The sequence below is a fragment of the Acipenser ruthenus genome, chromosome 10 (assembly GCF_902713425.1).
Source record: "Acipenser ruthenus chromosome 10, fAciRut3.2 maternal haplotype, whole genome shotgun sequence".
Lineage (NCBI taxonomy): Eukaryota > Metazoa > Chordata > Actinopteri > Acipenseriformes > Acipenseridae > Acipenser > Acipenser ruthenus.
In genome coordinates this window covers 43799616-43816925 of record NC_081198.1, presented here as the reverse complement: position 1 = coordinate 43816925, position 17310 = coordinate 43799616, and the positions used below count along the sequence as shown (strand labels likewise).

Genomic DNA, 17310 nt, shown 5'->3' with positions numbered 1-17310 from the left:
ATGAAAACAGGAATAAATACCATATTTGAGTATAACACAATGAAAACTTCATTATAATTTGAAAAAAGTGTGTACAGTACTATTCTGTAGTAACTTATTAAAAAAAAAAGTAAACTACTGTGTACTGTAACTCAGATCATTTATTCAAGTTCTGCAGAGTTCAGAATCCATACAGTACACATAGTTAAATTAGAACTGCAGTAGTTCTGTGGAATTGTTTACTGAAGATACTGCAGCTTTACACTTCTGAAGTGCAGCATCTTGATTCATTCTGCTTCAGCCAATTGGGTGGAACTAAGGAACAAAGGGTGGTTAAGTAATTTGGCCAGTGTCACTGATTGGGTCATCAAAAAAGCATGGCTCAGGACTATAATGATTCCCTAGATCTACAGCTATGGTCAAATGTTTTGCATCACCTAGAATTTTAAGGATCAAGACATAATAAAAATGAAATAACTAAATTAACATAATTTAGATATTTTATTAACATCATGTGATCAAAGAAACTACAACATTTATATTGCAAAAGTCTACTGGAAGCCATAATAGTAGTACAGTATTTCATGTTAGATTTTAAAATGTCAATTTTTTTTCAATTTTGGTCAGTTTTTCGTTGAGTATGTGGAAAACTACAATATGTGAATGCAAGATTATTCAGCAGGTTTCAATTGACTTTATGAAGCAAAATGTAGTTATTTCTATAGGGTGATACTGAACTTTTGGCCATAGCTGTATATTCTCGCACAATATAATGACTTATTTTTTTAATACAGATTTTAGGAGAATGTTTCCCAGAGAATTCCCAAATTGCACATACACAAATAGAATAAATATGTTCTGTTTGTTTTACAGAATTCCATGAACCTTCCTCCAGACAAAGCAAGACTATTGCGCCAGTATGACAATGAAAAAAAATGGGAACTCGTATGTGATCAGGTACAGTGTGTATACGATTCTGTGTGTGTGTGTGTGTGTGTGTGTGTGTGTGTGTGTGTGCTGCACAGTATGTGTGCCATTTGTCCACTGCACCTACTCAATCAATCAACATGGGAGCTCTGTGACTACTGCTCTGACTACTTTTACCAGTTTTTTGGTTAAATCTACAATACCACAAGCGTTACAATTACAGTATAATGTTCTCATTGTGGTATTTTATGACCATATGCAGAGAGAGTCATATTTCTTCCAGGCGTTTACTTTGTCTCATCCCCTCAGATGTTGTGTTTTGGTACAGTTTTTTTTTTTGTTAATAATGCCATTATCCCTTTTTAACAGCTTAGTATATTCACAGTTACTAACAGAACAATAAGGTTAGAAGATATATTCTTCTTTTAAGTAATACCCAAGACGTGCTGCAGTCAACCTGAGGCACAAAAGCTAGCTTTGCTGCTGAGAAATAATTATTTCTTCCATAGAAGTTACTACATTATGAAATATATGCCACTTTAAATAGAGAATGTGCTGTGCAGAAAATACCCTGTTCTTTTGCAGGCTGTAAAAGGGAAGTTGATGCCCAATTTATAACCACAGTATATCAGGATTATGACTTCATTGCAGTTTGGAGTTGACGGGGCGCATAATTGCAGCATCAGCATCAATCGATGCAGGACCAGTAAGTTCTGTGCCACAGACAGAACTGAAAGTGACATGTTCAAATGGCACAGCTCATAATTTAACAGAAATAATGATAGCAGTAGGAGACCAGACTAATAATACTGTTCTACTCTGAGCAGCTCCTGCAATGATTACCAAATAAACTGAGGGAATTCCAACAGGTGGTTTAGGTGACATGCTGAGATTTTAATTTCCCTGAGGAGTACATGCAGAGTATTGATTCTGTTTATACTGTAGCTGCTGAACTAAGATGGAAAGTGTAGTTTTATCATTTTGATGAGGAAGAGATAAATGTCTTAAGTGCTATTTTATGTTTTGTCACACAATGATGAAGCCAGTTTTAAATGTCCCAATGTACAATGAAAAGGATCCGTAACACATTTCCTCCAGAGACAGAGAGACTCCTGCTATTGTGATTACATTTAGTATTGACATTCCTTAGCATTTCCAGAGGGAATCCGAATACTCTACAGTATGCATGCTATGTTGCTATTCTAAATACTGGGGTGATCTATCTTTGTTTGACACTGACGTAGTAAGGGTATATATGTATTGATTTTTTTTATTTTTTATGCTTTAATAGTATTACTTCTGAGTCTTCTTTTAAAAATGTGCAGATACAGTACAAATGTTGTATTAAAAATAATTCCACTAGATATAAATGCAATATATTGAGTTTTTTCAAGATACTGAGTTTATGTTTCGGAATCGTCTTTTTGCAGGAGAGGTTTCAAGTGAAGAATCCTCCTCATACCTACATTCTGAAACTAAAGGGTTATCTGGACCCAGCAGTCACCAGGAAGGTAAGCCCTACATTGTTTGCGTCAACACATTTAGTTTCCATGTATATTTCCGAAGCTGCAGCTTCTTCTTTTGTTGACTGCAGTGGACTCTTCCTTCCCTTAACCCTTTGGAACTGGTTTCCATGTAATACTGTATGTATGACACGTAGGTTTTGTTCCGAAGATAAAATGAGTACAAATTAAGCTCTGCCGTCCAGAGTCCTATTTTAATCATGTAACCAGTTTGAAGTGATATTAGTACAAATTATTTTTGTTTAGTGGTTGAATGGCATGTGCAGTTTGGTATTTTACCCTTCATCCTGGATACTCTTTACCATCGTATTCTTTGGAATTATGTACAGTATAGCAGAACTATTATTAGATCTCATTGGATTTCATGGCCTACCAATAGATTTTTCTAAATCTTAATTTTTCATAAATATATAATGCATTAGCATTCAGAATCAAAAAATGTTTTAGCTTTATTGATTTCTCCATCTCTCTGTTGTTGAATTTTTTGTTTAAAGCACCATTTCGATTTAACTTTGCTTTCCATTGGAATTCCTGTGCCCAGGTGTTTTCATCCATAAATGCATTGCTCACTAAACAGAACAGTTTTTTTACTACTAAAAATAAAAACTGGCTTCAGTTGACTCCGTACAGTTATACAATATTTGAAAAACAAAAATCAAGTCCGAATTCAAATGCTAGCAACACAAATAATATTCTAATTAAATGTGAATCTGCTGTATATGTAATAACACTTTCTATGAATAACTGTGTCTAAATTCTATAACTACTTTATATAATTACTGTAACGCGACCATATGTGGGTGGTTGGGTACAAAGAAAGTATTGAAAAACAACCTATAAACTGGAAAATCTCAATTGCCAATTACTAGTCCACCATTCAGTGAGAGTGCAGACCGATAAGTGTGTCTCAGTCGCTATTCTTTTCACATTAGTGCTAATTATCATCTACAACATTAGAGGTTTGCTACATTCATAATGCTATAATTATCTGAATAGTTGACTTAAAGGTCAAATGAAAAATGTCAGTCTCTTTTTAATAAATGTAACTTAAGCCTGTAGTTTAAGTTTCTCTGCAGGGGAAACTGATTTGAGAAAGCGAATATATTTATGGGTCTTATAAACATGCGGGGGGTTGGTATCCTGCTGAATCGGATTCTGCACTGGGGAGCTTCCTTTGGCAGGTCAAAAGGTTGCATTGACAACAGAACTATATAAACCTCTGTGTAATTCTGTGGAGGACAGAAACCTTATAAAATGAACTATGAGAAACTTATAGCAGCAGAGGAGACACGCGTGTTACGTGTTTGGGATTTAGTACAGAGTATGTTCATGTTCTCCCTGAGGCAAATACTGATACAATTACACACATTTTGAACGTTTTGTAGTGGGCCTAAGCTGTTTGTAACTAGTTTCGTGATAATAAATAGTTTTATTGTCCAATCAAATACTCAAATTGCATGTTGGAGTAAAGGCCTTGATAAATGTGTTTCTATATATTCAGTCTCTCTGCAGTAATCTTAAAAATCAATTTGCAAACAGAACAAAAAATGTATATATATATATTTTTTTCTTTTGGTATTGGCTTCATAAATAGATAATTTCCCTGTTTAGACATTATGTTGTCACTTTCTAATTTGATTCCAGCTTCATGGTAATTTAAACTGAGCTGCCCTTAGAATTGGTTGATACAAAACAGGGCTGAAAAGTGATATATAATATAACAATCAGTTTCTTTCACCCCTCAGAGTTTCAGGTTAAAAAACAAATAGTCCCTTAGAAAAAAAATGAGTGCGGCAGCAGGAGGCATTATTCCAAAAAGAGAAAACGTGACAGGCATGCTAACAGTGAATACAAGATCATTCACATTGTGAAAATATGTTGTGGATATCTCTTGCTTGATTCAGAGGTTAATATTGAAACATCTTCCACAGATGGGTCTCCACTTTATTTTAAACATATGGCAGTGTATTGGTTTGGTAAGTTTTAAGACCAATATAAACACATATGAGTAACTTATTAGGTGGCCATATCTGTAGTATAGACTACCCCTTACAAAAATACTCTTGCAGTATTACTACCATCAACTGCAGGTACTAAAAATGGGATAGTGCTGCAGGTACTTTGTACAGCAGTACTACTACTACATTGAAAATACTGTTTTATTTCTGCAGTAGATTTTCGGAAGGGGTTGATTATGAGAATGCATTCCACTATATTTGTTTGTCTGTACGCTTAACACTTTTTATTTGAAATGGTACAGCATACATCGGACAGACGTTACAGACAAACAAATGCAATGACCCAGCTTTATAGTTCCTCGGTTTGCCAGTATTCCCTTTTCCTAGCCCAGTCATAGCATATACATAGTTGCATATTTTCTGTGAGAACTGTACTTTCCCCAGTGCGGGAAAAGTACAAATGCAGTCATGTCCCTTGATAAGGTCAGTAGCTGAGATATTTTTGCACAGTATGGAGAGAGAAACAGAGAGCGAGAGGGAGAGAAAGGAAAAGAGTTATGGTTTTACATTCCTGTTCAGATCTCCTTTTCTTTAGGCTCAAACAATTGCCACTTTGTACTGCTGTGAAATGTCTCTAGGTCATTGCCTCCTTTTTACATATGCAGGCTAGCACATTCCCCCAGCTCTTGCACCAATGAGAAAAACAGAAAGGAAAGGGAAAATATGAAAAAGTGTAGAAGGATGTGTAATAAATCCTAATTTGTTTTCATGATGTCCTTTTTCTGACACGGTTTTTTAAGGAGGCTGTTACAGCTTCATAGTGTTCATTTGTGAGTTCTGTGAGGTGCCATATGTGGCTATAGCAACACAATTATATCCTTTTCCAGATGTTTTGCTGCAAAATGTTTACTGCTAATGAATGTGAAATTTATATTACAGTAGGAATATAAATGAAAAATGTTTAAGGATGTTGCTCAGTTACATACAGTAATATATCTAACTTTACAAAGGTGCTCTGTTTGAAGGTGTTTGAAGGTGCTCTGTTTGAAGACAGTGTAAATTGAGAATTCTAAGCTGGTTTATATTAACAAGGAATCAAGCCACTGTATTTTGGTAATATGCAGTCCCTACTATTTTATTAATAACATAAGGAGAATGATTTATGACTTGGCAGTATTTTTCTAAATATCCTTTTGCAGAAATTCAGAAGAAGAGTGCAAGAATCAACGCAGGTCCTAAGAGAACTGGAAATTTCATTAAGAACAAATCATATTGGGTGAGTAAATAACGAGTATCTAATCTAGATATCAGAAGAAACGAATTTCCTATATTCGGTCTTCATTATGGATTAATGGAGTCCCTCTAGGCATATTTTGTAATTTATTGGGAATATAATAATTTTTTGCCTGATGCATGACATTTGTTGTAATACGGGAATGCAGTTTATTTGTGAACATATCTTGTTGTCATAAGCTAAGCTCTATATACAGTATTTCTAGCTACAGTAGCTCATGACCATGCAATATGCTTTCATAGGTGGGGTGCAGCAAAAATAAATAAATAAACCCTTGGGTGAGAAACGTTAAAATACTAAGTTATAAATAAATTGCTATTAATATTGTAATGTGGCTAATGAAACTGCCATGCAGCGTGTGGCTCTAGGTAAGGTGAAGCTTATGACTTCATTTGGTTTGAATGGAGCTAGCAGATCTTGGTTTGGTTGATCTACTGAAATATCCAAATCCTGTAATTTTTCAGTTATGCACTTTACAACTGTGACACATTGGTTGACATGGGTTCATTTTACAAGGGACCTTGCATATAAATAAGAGTATTCTCTTTTCTGATGGGTGGAGCAGAGAAGAAACCACTTTTGTTAACATGTCCCCACTGAGCAACATGTTCTCTGCTGACCCAGGGACCAGAAATAGACAGCTGTGTTTGTCCCACAAGCCTGGAACAAGCAGGCTTTGAATGAAACACAGCCAATCAATTAAAAGCAATTGACAGGTTTGTTAAAAAACCTGTCAATCCTCTGTTACCGGTTTCTGTCATCCCCTTTTAAGAAAACAGTTTATGATATGCCCAGCACAGCTTATTGTTTTACAAGGACAGTGCAGTAATGATGCCAGTGTTATCTTCACAGGTATCATTTGTGTTGGTGTAACAACAAGGAGCAAATTGATATAATTAACAACCTGATTGGGTCTTAGCCAGTGTCTGTTTTATCAGATTAAAATGTGCTCAACATCTGATAGTGATCAGCTTTGAAATTTGAATATCAGTGGTTTACTATAGAGACCCTATATTCTTGTGGTGATCATATTTGCTTATGCTTTGAAAGTTTAGAGCAGTAGCAGCTGCCTGTGAAGCTTACATCCATGACTAACCTGTCTAATCTCCAGACAAATTTATATCCGAATGTAAAGATTTAGTGCCACCTCACTCCCACAAGGATCCCAGCTTAGAGTACGCTTGCAATACTTTTGTCAGTATTGGTGTCCGGGAATTCTGTTCTAAACTTCGATTTCAATGTATTTATACATTATTATAAAGTGTGAATCTGTATCAAGTTAATATTTATTTGTTTCTCAATCATTCTAAAAGGCATCATGCCCTTTTAAAATGTTTGTATATGTTCATATTTTATCATCTAATTTATTTTATGTAGGTGGGTTAGAGAATTCTTAAATGAAGAGAATAAAGGCCTGGACGTACTGGTGGAATATCTGTCTTTTGCACAATATGCTGTCACGTAAGTTTTTAATTTATTATTATTATTATTATTATTAATAATAATAATAATAATAATAATAATAATAATAATAATAATAATAATAATAAGGCATCTACAGACTTCTGTGCATGATATTCTAGACCTAATTATCACTCCCATGTGTGATTTTTCAATGCATTTACACATCTAAAAAGAGTTTAGACACGCTAAGTTACACCTGATGATACATCACAGCTGCTTCCAGCTATTGCTGTGACGTGTCCACTCAGACTCACACTTCCCTTCTAAAATAGCTTCACTTGTTCTTAGTTATACCCCTATAGTCAGGAGGTTTTAACTAGTAGTAGTGTAGGGTTATTTCACTGTATATTAGTTGGTTGCCTCATTCAAACAATTCCCAGTGGTAAGGCTGCTCAGCAAGAAAATGTCCATTGCACCGCTTCAGATTCTGCACTACTAAAAATGTATCATCAGAAAAAGGCCATGTTAAAAGGAGAATGTAAAGTAAATAATACCCCCCCCCCCCCCCCTCCCCCCCCTCCTTGCAGTTACAGTAACAAGCAAGGTCACATCCTTTTGGCTACTTTTTATGTTGGCAGAACTAAAGACAAATGTGTCTTCCTTTTTTCTTTTGGGTGTGAATAATAAACGTGGAAAGAGTATAAAAGAGTAAACGTCTCCCTATTTCAAAAGTTATCCATATGAAACTGAACTTTTCTGTTGTCTTGAGGGCTGTATGTAATAAGCTGCGGTATTTTCTTTGTGAAAAGTAGTGAATACTGTACAGGTCTATTAATTTCCTAAGTATGCTTTGAAATGGTAGTGTGTGTGTTTGGGTCCCTTTTTGTCTTTTTAGGTTGCCTGAATATTTATCTAGAATCTTCAGGGAGTGAGGGAGGGAGGGACAGACAGAGGGGGGGGGGGGGGGCGAGTTCAATGTATTTTTTAATGAAACTCAAAGGCTGGACAATCTTTCCTTTTGGTTTCCTGCCAGGCTTGATGTTGACAGTTTGGAGAACAATGTGGAGAACTCAACGGATAAGTCCAAGCCCTGGAGCAGGTCCATTGAGGATTTACACAGAGGAAGTAACTTGCCTTCTCAAGTTGGAAGCAGCATCTCCCGGTCTAGCAGGCATTCTACATTACGGTAGGGATCTGACACAGCAAACTTCTTTCATACAATCTAAATATACATTCAATGGCACTGCAGTACACATGACTCTCAGAAACCTTTTTGGAACTCATGTGCTTTTCAAGTATTTAAACGACTTAGAATAGATTAACTCTAGGCATGCTCATTATTCAGGATTTACTGATGAGGTGTCAGCCTTGGCCCTTTTTAATGTAAAATATGATAATTATAAAAAAAAATGCCCTGACTGTTTGTTAGTTAATGTAATTTTTTTAAAGGCTCGACAGCATGCATCAGGTATTGTTTCAGTTGGCTTGTAATATAACATACATTAAAAAAGTGCAAAAATCCACCCTCATACTGCAAGGTTAACACAAGGTAATCCCATTACTGCATTCTTTTCTGTACGCCATTTGAGGTATTTACAATTTCCATTGTCGATTTTAGAATGCAATGACTGGTGTATTGAACACGACATGGAGGAACCACATAGACGATTAATTCCCATTGTGGAGATTTGTCTTTTTTTTAACATGAGTTGTTCAATGTTTCTTACTGTCTTCTATTCTTCATTGAATGTATTTTATCCAGAAAAAAACAGACACTGCCTATTGTTTTGTTTAACATGTTGTTGGATGTTATATATGTATATTTAACCTTAATTGTCTTTCCCTGGTCTGCCAACACACTTCAGTGAAGAACAGCCAAACAAAATGTGGCTTTATATCCAGTGTATAGCAGTCGAAGGAATTCATTTCATAAGGCTTTTTCTCTTACAGGCTTTCTTTGTTAATGTTTCAGACAGTCTCTTTGTAAACTCAAGGCAAAAAAATGTGTAAAGCAGAGAATTGTTTTGGCAAGGCTCAAGCAGGAATACCTAATAATGTTTAAAAAAAAAAAAAAAAAAAAAAAAAAAAGCTACTGCTGTACTGAACAGAAAAACACAACTGTACAGAATTGCACTCTTCAATGTAGTTTATTTCTAGAAGTTTCATTTTTCATCTTGGACTAATTCCACTTTAATTTCTTCCTCTTTCAAAAGATGTGTGAGTTACAGTAGGAGTGGTTTGTGGTACATATCCAACTTGTCTTAACAGACCTACAGTATAGTGCCCCTAATTCATTATTATTATTTATTTCGTAGCAGACACCCTTATCCAGGGCGACTTACAATTGTTATATCACATTATTTTTACATACAATTCCATTATTATTATTTTTTATTTATTTTTTTTATTTTTTTACACATTATTTTAACATACAATTACCCATTTATACAGTTGGGTTTTTACTGGAGCAATCTAGGTAAAGTACCTTGCTCAAGGGTACAGCAGCAGTGTCCCCCCACCTGGGATTGAACCCACGACCCTCCGGTCAAGAGTCCAGAGCCCTAACCACTACTCCACACTGCTGCCCTTACATACTATATCTAGCTTTCTCTAACAAAGGTGTTCTGTTAGTGTCAATAGAGAATTCTAAGCTGATTATATCAACAAGGAATCAAGCCACTGTATTGTGATAGTATGCAGTACCCAATATCTTATTAATAGCATAAGGAGAATGATTTATGTGTCCGATTCAAAAAAGCGAATCAATCTAAAGGTCTCTGTAAACTCTATAAACTTTTAAGCAAAGTGATTCTTCAAACCTAAAAAAGCTTCACATCTGGAGTATGTTTTAAAATGAGATTTTGACTGAGTAATAAGCCTTTTCAAGTACATTTTACAATTCAGAACATGAAAGACATTCACACCTTGAGAAATCCCTGTGACTCACTCGATAATCAATAGCACAGGAAGTGCAGAAAACCCACAGAGAGCGTATGTATGGTGACACTTAACAGCACAATTTACCTTTTTAAAACTGTCAAAGTAGTTGGAATAGAAAACGTCATGCTTAAATAAATACACAGATTAGATACACTGCCATAAATACGCTGATTAGATACGAGTGCTTTTAAACACTGCCACATACTATTATCAAGTATTATAACGTAAACCTGCTCAGTAAGAAAGGGTCAAAGGTCACAATAGTATATTTACATGCCCAGTCTGATAATTATGTTAAATATTCACACCTTGACAAGTCACTTTGAATCATTCTGTTGCCCAGTCATCCGGAGAAATACATGACGCCCACACAAGCATTCCGAGAACACTTTGCTTAGTCTGTCTGTTTAATCATGTCGTGCATACCTATATCATGGTCAAGGATTGTAAGTCTGTTCTTGAAATGCTTCGTCTCAAGTGAATCCGTAAAATAGTCATAACATACAACACGGACTGGTTAAACAGCAAAACAGTTTATTATTTAATTGTGTTGTTTTCCATTGATAATGTATACAGTTGGAAGAAGCAGTTTGAATTGGATGCCATATTTGTTATTGGATGCAAATGGCAGCCACACATGACTAATTTGCACTAAACAATGAGCAGAGTATGAGTAAGTGACTGAGACTAATTCTAGGTGTACCTGCCTGTGGTTGGAAATCAGGATGTAGAGATTATGAAGCGTGCTGTAATCTCTAAAATAAACAATTTAAATGTTTTTTTTTTTTTTCTTTTTCTTTTTCTTGGGGGTATTAAATATTGTACTGATGCCAGCAACGTGTTATAACAATCTAGAGCTTTACTTTCATTAGAGAGAGAGAGAGAGAGAGAGAGAGAGAGAGAGAGAGAGAGAGAGAGAGAGAGAGAGAGAGAGAGAGAGAGAGAGAGAGAGAGAGAGAGAGAGAGAGAGAGAGAGAGAGAGAGAGAGAGAGAGAGAGAGAGAGAGAGAGAGAGAGAGAGAGAGAGAGAGAGAGAGAGAGAGAGAGAGAGAGAGAGAGAGAGAGACGGAAACTTTCGGGAATACTGAACTTTAAATTTAAATACTGAATTTAAATTTAAAGAGTATATAGTTTAAATAAAATATCCTTTTGATAGGATTACATTCTAGAATAGGCAGGCTGGTCTGCATATTCTCTTCTGATCTGCCAGCATTATTCCTGCAGACCCACTAACATTTCCTGTTGTCTCATAGCCCAAATAAAGACTATGTTGGGACATAATTGTGATTTGTTGGAATTTTAGTAAAACAAATGTGTTGTAAATATTTAAAACCCCAGGTATTTATTTTTACTTGGTTTCACAAAAGTGAAAAAAATATACTACTTAATATTTTATCCCCTTTTTTGGCATTTGAAAGATGGCATGTGGCTTGTGGTTTGAAGTAAAATAGTGTCAGGGTTGTGGTGTGTTTTGAAAGCTGAAAGTTTTACTAGAGAGCAAAAAAAGACTAGTTTAGAATTAAAGTGTTTCATAATACTTTGATTGACAGGTATAATACATTGCCAAGCCGGAGGACGCTAAAGAACTCCCGGTTAGTGAGTAAGAAGGATGATGTTCATGTGTGCATCATGTGTTTAAGAGCCATCATGAACTACCAGGTATGAGAAATTCACTGTCTAATTTTCTTTTAGCCAGCACATGTTAAAGCACTTCTTTTTTTTGGACAGCGTAATAAAGAATGTGTTGCTTGTAATTCCATAGCATCTGTAGAACTTTGTAGATTGGGGCCACTTTACCTAGAGAATTTGGTCATATACATTCCATAGGGCCTTTATTGAACTAAGAGCCTGAAATTGGGCAGATGGGATATTGGTACCTGAATATCATGGCAGGTGTACTTCTTCCAGCAGTGTTTTTTTTTTTTATGGGGATGGGCTCTGTCCATGTATCCAGGACTGGTTTGAAGATCACAGTCTTCATCCACATCCCATCCTTGGAACTGCCTAATAACAGAATCTAAGTCCAGTTGAGAACGCATGAAATTAACTTAACTCACTGACTTCTCCGAGGAAGGTGATCAAAAACCTAATTTCTTGGCAAAGTAGTGTATTTTTGGTATGTTAAATGCTTACAGGTAATGCGAACATTCATTTTTAAAGATTTAAAAAAGGTGTTGGTACCACAGTACCATGTTTATAGTTGAATCCTGATAATTATTTTGTCAGAATTAATAATTAAATATATTGTTTTATGTTGCAGTATGGTTTTAACATGGTCATGTCGCATCTGCATGCCGTAAATGAAATTGCACTTAGTCTGAACAACAAGAACCCCAGGTGAGTCATTGTTAGTCAGCATGTGTGAAAATGTGTCGTGCTTAATGAAATGTGCCTTAAATGATGTACAGTAGGCTTCTCTGATAAGACTGTTAACATTTTAAAAGTATACACATTTCATATTCAGCCACTTGGTGAGTGAAACCGTTCTGAACAGCTGGTTGTTTTTTAATCACCTGCTGTTATAATAGACATGTGCTGTCTTCCCAGGCTCTTGTGCCATTCATTCTTTGATTGGCTGGTTTTTGGAAGCCTATGAAAAAGGCCAGCAACACTACAGGTTGCTTTATCCCAAATTGCTTTATCCAACTGCAGCCAAGAAACAGAAAAAGCAAAATGCTCAATGTAAGCACCCCAACATCCAAAAAAAGTGCTGTAAGGCTCATTATATGTTCAGTACATTCTGAAAATCAACAAGGAGTAATGCAGCACTTTGCAGCACTGATACACAGGGCTAGTGTGGTGTAGCTTTCAACATAGTCCTGAAAACCTACTGTAAGAAGCAAAAAGAATATACATGGCAAATTCACGGTTCTAGCCAGCTGTGTTTCCCAACCTTAGAAAATGCAATTTCAATGTCAGCATTTCTTGTAAACAGTTAGGCCTAAATGATTGATTACATAAGCTTTTAAATGCATGAATGATGTGACTTGGTAAATTGACGATAGCAGAATCCTGTGTCATCCCATCCATCACGCATTCAATTCCTCATCATTGATTTTGTGTTTTACACTTCAGAACAAAAGCTCTCGTTTTAGAGCTGTTAGCGGCCGTTTGTCTTGTCAGAGGAGGACATGAAATTATTTTATCAGCTTTTGATAACTTCAAGGAGGTAGGAGCCTATTATTGTGTTATTGCATAGTATGTTATGTAATTTGTGTAATACTAACAAGGGAATTGGTGAGATAATATATACAATTGTGCTTGTTTTTCTTTCTTTTGAATTGAATCAGTTTTTTTTTAGTTTTTTTTTTTTTAAGTGCTACTTTTGCAACAAATATCTGACCCACTTGTGTGCCAAGTTTCACTTCCAAAAAAAATGAGTCAAGTGGGTGTTTGAAAAGTTGCTTCATATGCAGCTGAAGTGAATTGTGCAAATGGGACTGAGAGGTAGCACACACTGCAGGTTCATGCAGCATTTATAACTATTTGGGTAAAATATTTATTATATCCTGGTATCTACCATTTATGATTGGAGGAAATCTCCCACTCATTTTAATCCAAAAAAACAGTTGCTGTTATAATTGGATATAATAGAAGCATTTAGTAAAGTTACTAAACATTTAATTCAACAGGACCAATTTCATTAAATACATTACATTTTTTGTGGAAACAGTGCTGCTAAATTACGATTTCAGTATTCTGGAAATGAGAGAACATTCAGTTAAATTGCCATGAAGTACCCAACTTTTTTTTTTTGTTAGCACATTGAGGCAATTGCTTTCTGTAGAGGTAATAACAAAAACGTTATTTATAGATACTTTATCCAGCATGGTATTTTATTTTAAATTATTTCTGTCAGACATGTCCTTCCTGTGCCTTCGATCATTGCGAAATAAAAGCCACTGTTCTAGTCTCTTAAAAGACCTTTTTGTTTGGTAGACTTTAAGGTCAATAGGCATTGTGGGACCTGCCTGGTAATGCAGTAATGTTTTGGCAGATGAAAGATGCCTTTTTTTCTCGTTTTTTCTATCTGTGCCTTCCAGTCATAAATGTTTTTAAGAGAGCTAGCCACATGATTCCTTTTGGGTATGCAGTGCCTTCGTCTCCACTTACCGCAGTGGATATGTTAATCACACTGCATGAAAATAGGTTAAGTAGATTACAGAGTTTAAGGGATGCTTCAAATAAATAAACGGTCTGTGTATTTAAAATTGAATAATGCAAATGTACTACAGAGAAACCTTTCTTTTTCATATTCCAGGAATGTCTATAAACATCTACTTTAAAGTAGAACCAAACATCTAACAGACCAAATTTTAAGCATGCCGAATAGGCCACTAGCAATATCCTTTTTTTGTATTTGTTTATTAATTATTTGATTATTTAACTTTTACATTTGATACATCCTTTAGATATTATTTTCTTGTTTTAAATTGGCAATTACAAATCACTTTTCTATGGTGATCTATAAAACACTTCTTCAGTTTATACATTACTAGCATTAATAAAGTCCAGTCCTAAAGTATTGCTATGTTATCTATAAATAATGTCTGTCTGTTTTGGTAGACACTTTCATTTTGTCTATGCACTACTGTCAGTTTCACTATGATTTATTAATTCCAAACGCTGCCTTGATCTAGGATTGTAGGTCATATACCCTAAACATGAGGTGCCAAGGTGATTTATATGTCTAATACACTAATCAGAATTCTAAAGGGAATTTCCAGACGTTTTGAATGAGATGTGTTTAATACTGAATGGTATTTGGAGTACTTTTCAAAGCTCCCTCCAGTGTGAGCATGTCTAAAATATAATAATATATATATTTTTTCTCTTCCAGGTTTGTGCTGAAACACAGAGGTTTGAAAAATTGATGGAGCATTTCAAAAATGAAGATAACAATATTGATTTTATGGTACTTTTACATATACAAGAAGTGTGATGTTTTAAGTCAGTCTGTGTGGTAACACGTGGAAACTCAAAATTATTCTGCCTATACAGGCTTAAATATACTCTTTCAGTTGTATGATGTTTGCAATACAAATATGTTCTTGTCCTTGTTCTTGCATCAACAGCCTCCATAGTGTGGCTTAAAGTTTCAATTTGACTGCAGTAGTGTTCCAGCTTTTGAAACTCTATTTGAAAGTTCTTGACAAAGGGCCTAACTGGTCTTAAAACGTGGATTTTGTTATTGTATGATTTATGGATAGCTTTCTTGGTAACACCTGTTGAGCAAATCCCAGAACAAAAATGGCTTAGGCAACATAGACATTCATCATTTAGCAGCAGTATATGTAACAGCATTTAGCCAAAAGTAGGAAAACTGGATTTTTTACACAGTGCTTGTGTGTGAAATTCCTGAGTGAACTGTGAGGTCTTCTCCCTGGCTTCCAGATATTTGACAAGAATATAACAACAGACTCCAGACCCTTTAATGCTGGGATCTCCCATGTAGATGGGTTTCCTCTGGATTTTGTAGTTGAATATGGTATAATTCTGTTTTGTGGACAGAAAAATATGTGTATGAGAATATGTTTCAATATTAGTCTATCCTTGTCAGCGTTTTTGGGCAACTGTGTGACTATTGTGATGAACTATTCTAATTATTGTTCTAATTATCTATCCCTTAGGTTGCGTGCATGCAGTTTATTAATATCATGGTCCATTCTGTGGAAGACATGAACTTTAGAGTCCATCTGCAGTATGAGTTCACCAAGTTATGTCTGGATGAGTATCTGGAAGTAAGTATATACAATAATAAGTAGATGATTTATATTTATACAATCATCAGTTTTCTTAACATGGACAATGGCTGTGCAAAATACTGTACCTGTCATTCTGTAAGTATACATAATGTTATTCCATTTCAAAGTACGTTTAATTTCTACTAACCATAATAGTTCATATAAAAAAAGTAATTTAACTTTCTAAACAGTTTATTCTATTTCAGCAGTGAGCATTGTTTGTCAGTGGCTAAGCTGATACAGCTCCTGGTATTAGAGGTGGAGGCAGAACATAACTACAAGGTGTTGTTCGCAATACCTTCATTTCTACCTGGGGATCTCTGTCTCCATACTCGTCCCATCATAACAGGAAGGCTGGTTTGTCCGACCACCAAGTGTAGGACAATGGGACGTTAGTCTGGGATATGCTTCTATTATTTGAAGTCACTGTCATGCTTCTTTTCAAATGTTTGCTTCTGCCTATTTGATAGCCAACTTACAGCTAACTGTGCTCTCAGCAGTATATACTGCATAGCTGATCATGTGACATGTCACTTGCGTCACCGCCTTTGCAGAGTGTTTTACACTCTGTAAATTCAAGTGTCTGCTTTTTACATTGGAAAGATCTAAAATACAATTTTAAAAAGGTATATTATTTTGGGGTTTTGTCACAGTCTTTCGTGCAACAAATACTTGATGCCCGCTGCTATCTGTTCATCTAGAAGCTGAAACACACAGAGAGTGACAAGCTGCAGGTTCAGATCCAGGCATACCTGGACAATGTGTTTGATGTGGGGGCTCTTCTGGAAGATGCTGAGACCAAGAACGCTGCTTTGGAACGAGTTGAAGAGCTGGAAGAAAACATTTCTCATGTAGGTGTACTGATCTTACAGGGCAGTAGGAGATAGGACAGCTCTCACCTATTCATAAGAGTTCCTGCAATAGGCACAGTTCTGTACTGTATACAGTGCACAGACGGTAATGAGGGACACCTTGCATTTTGTAAGCTTTTGTGGAATAATGTATGCCTGTTTATAAAACAAATTAAAATTATTATTTGACAAATTAAAATACCATGTAAAAGAACATTTTGTGTGACCTGGGCAGCCCTATACAGCCTGACAATGTAAAAGCTAACTTCTTATCATTACCTTTTGCCCCATCTGTGTTGCTAGGCAGAGCTGTTGGGTTAAGGTTGAACATAGTGTTGCTCTTTCATGTTTTTAGTAATGCTTCCTCATTTGATATTGTAGGTACCAATGAGATTTCTGTATCTGTTGTCAATGTGAACTCCTATGTCTGATAAGCTTGGCTAAGACCATCTGTTTCACTTGAGTTTCAAGGGCCAAACTCAAGGGTCAGGATGTAATACTTTTCTTTTAAACAATTTCCAACCTAGATGTCAGAGAAACTGCAGGATACAGAAAATGAAGCCATGGCTAAAATTGTGGAACTGGAAAAGCAGCTAATGCAGAAAAACAAAGAACTGGATTCTATTAGGGTGAGTTCCTTTAGGGGTTTGTTGGCTGATGAATGACCCAGATAACCACCTAAAACCATTAC

The 17310-nt window shown here is 35.6% G+C and overlaps 1 protein-coding gene across 9 annotated transcripts in view; it reads left to right on the top strand.

The window, feature by feature from the left end:
- Positions 1-17310, top strand: part of LOC117403218 (formin-like protein 2) — a 65008-nt gene that overhangs the window by 35370 nt on the left and 12328 nt on the right. For all 9 annotated transcript variants that reach the window (XM_034924133.2, XM_034005241.3, XM_059032335.1 and 6 more), the window contains exons 2-13: positions 853-936; positions 2337-2417; positions 5587-5663; positions 7059-7142; positions 8119-8271; positions 11575-11683; positions 12285-12361; positions 13100-13193; positions 14865-14939; positions 15655-15765; positions 16470-16619; positions 17147-17248. In XM_034924133.2, the coding sequence (XP_034780024.1) occupies positions 853-936; positions 2337-2417; positions 5587-5663; positions 7059-7142; positions 8119-8271; positions 11575-11683; positions 12285-12361; positions 13100-13193; positions 14865-14939; positions 15655-15765; positions 16470-16619; positions 17147-17248 (1197 nt within the window). The remainder of the gene's footprint in view (positions 1-852; positions 937-2336; positions 2418-5586; positions 5664-7058; positions 7143-8118; positions 8272-11574; positions 11684-12284; positions 12362-13099; positions 13194-14864; positions 14940-15654; positions 15766-16469; positions 16620-17146; positions 17249-17310) is intronic.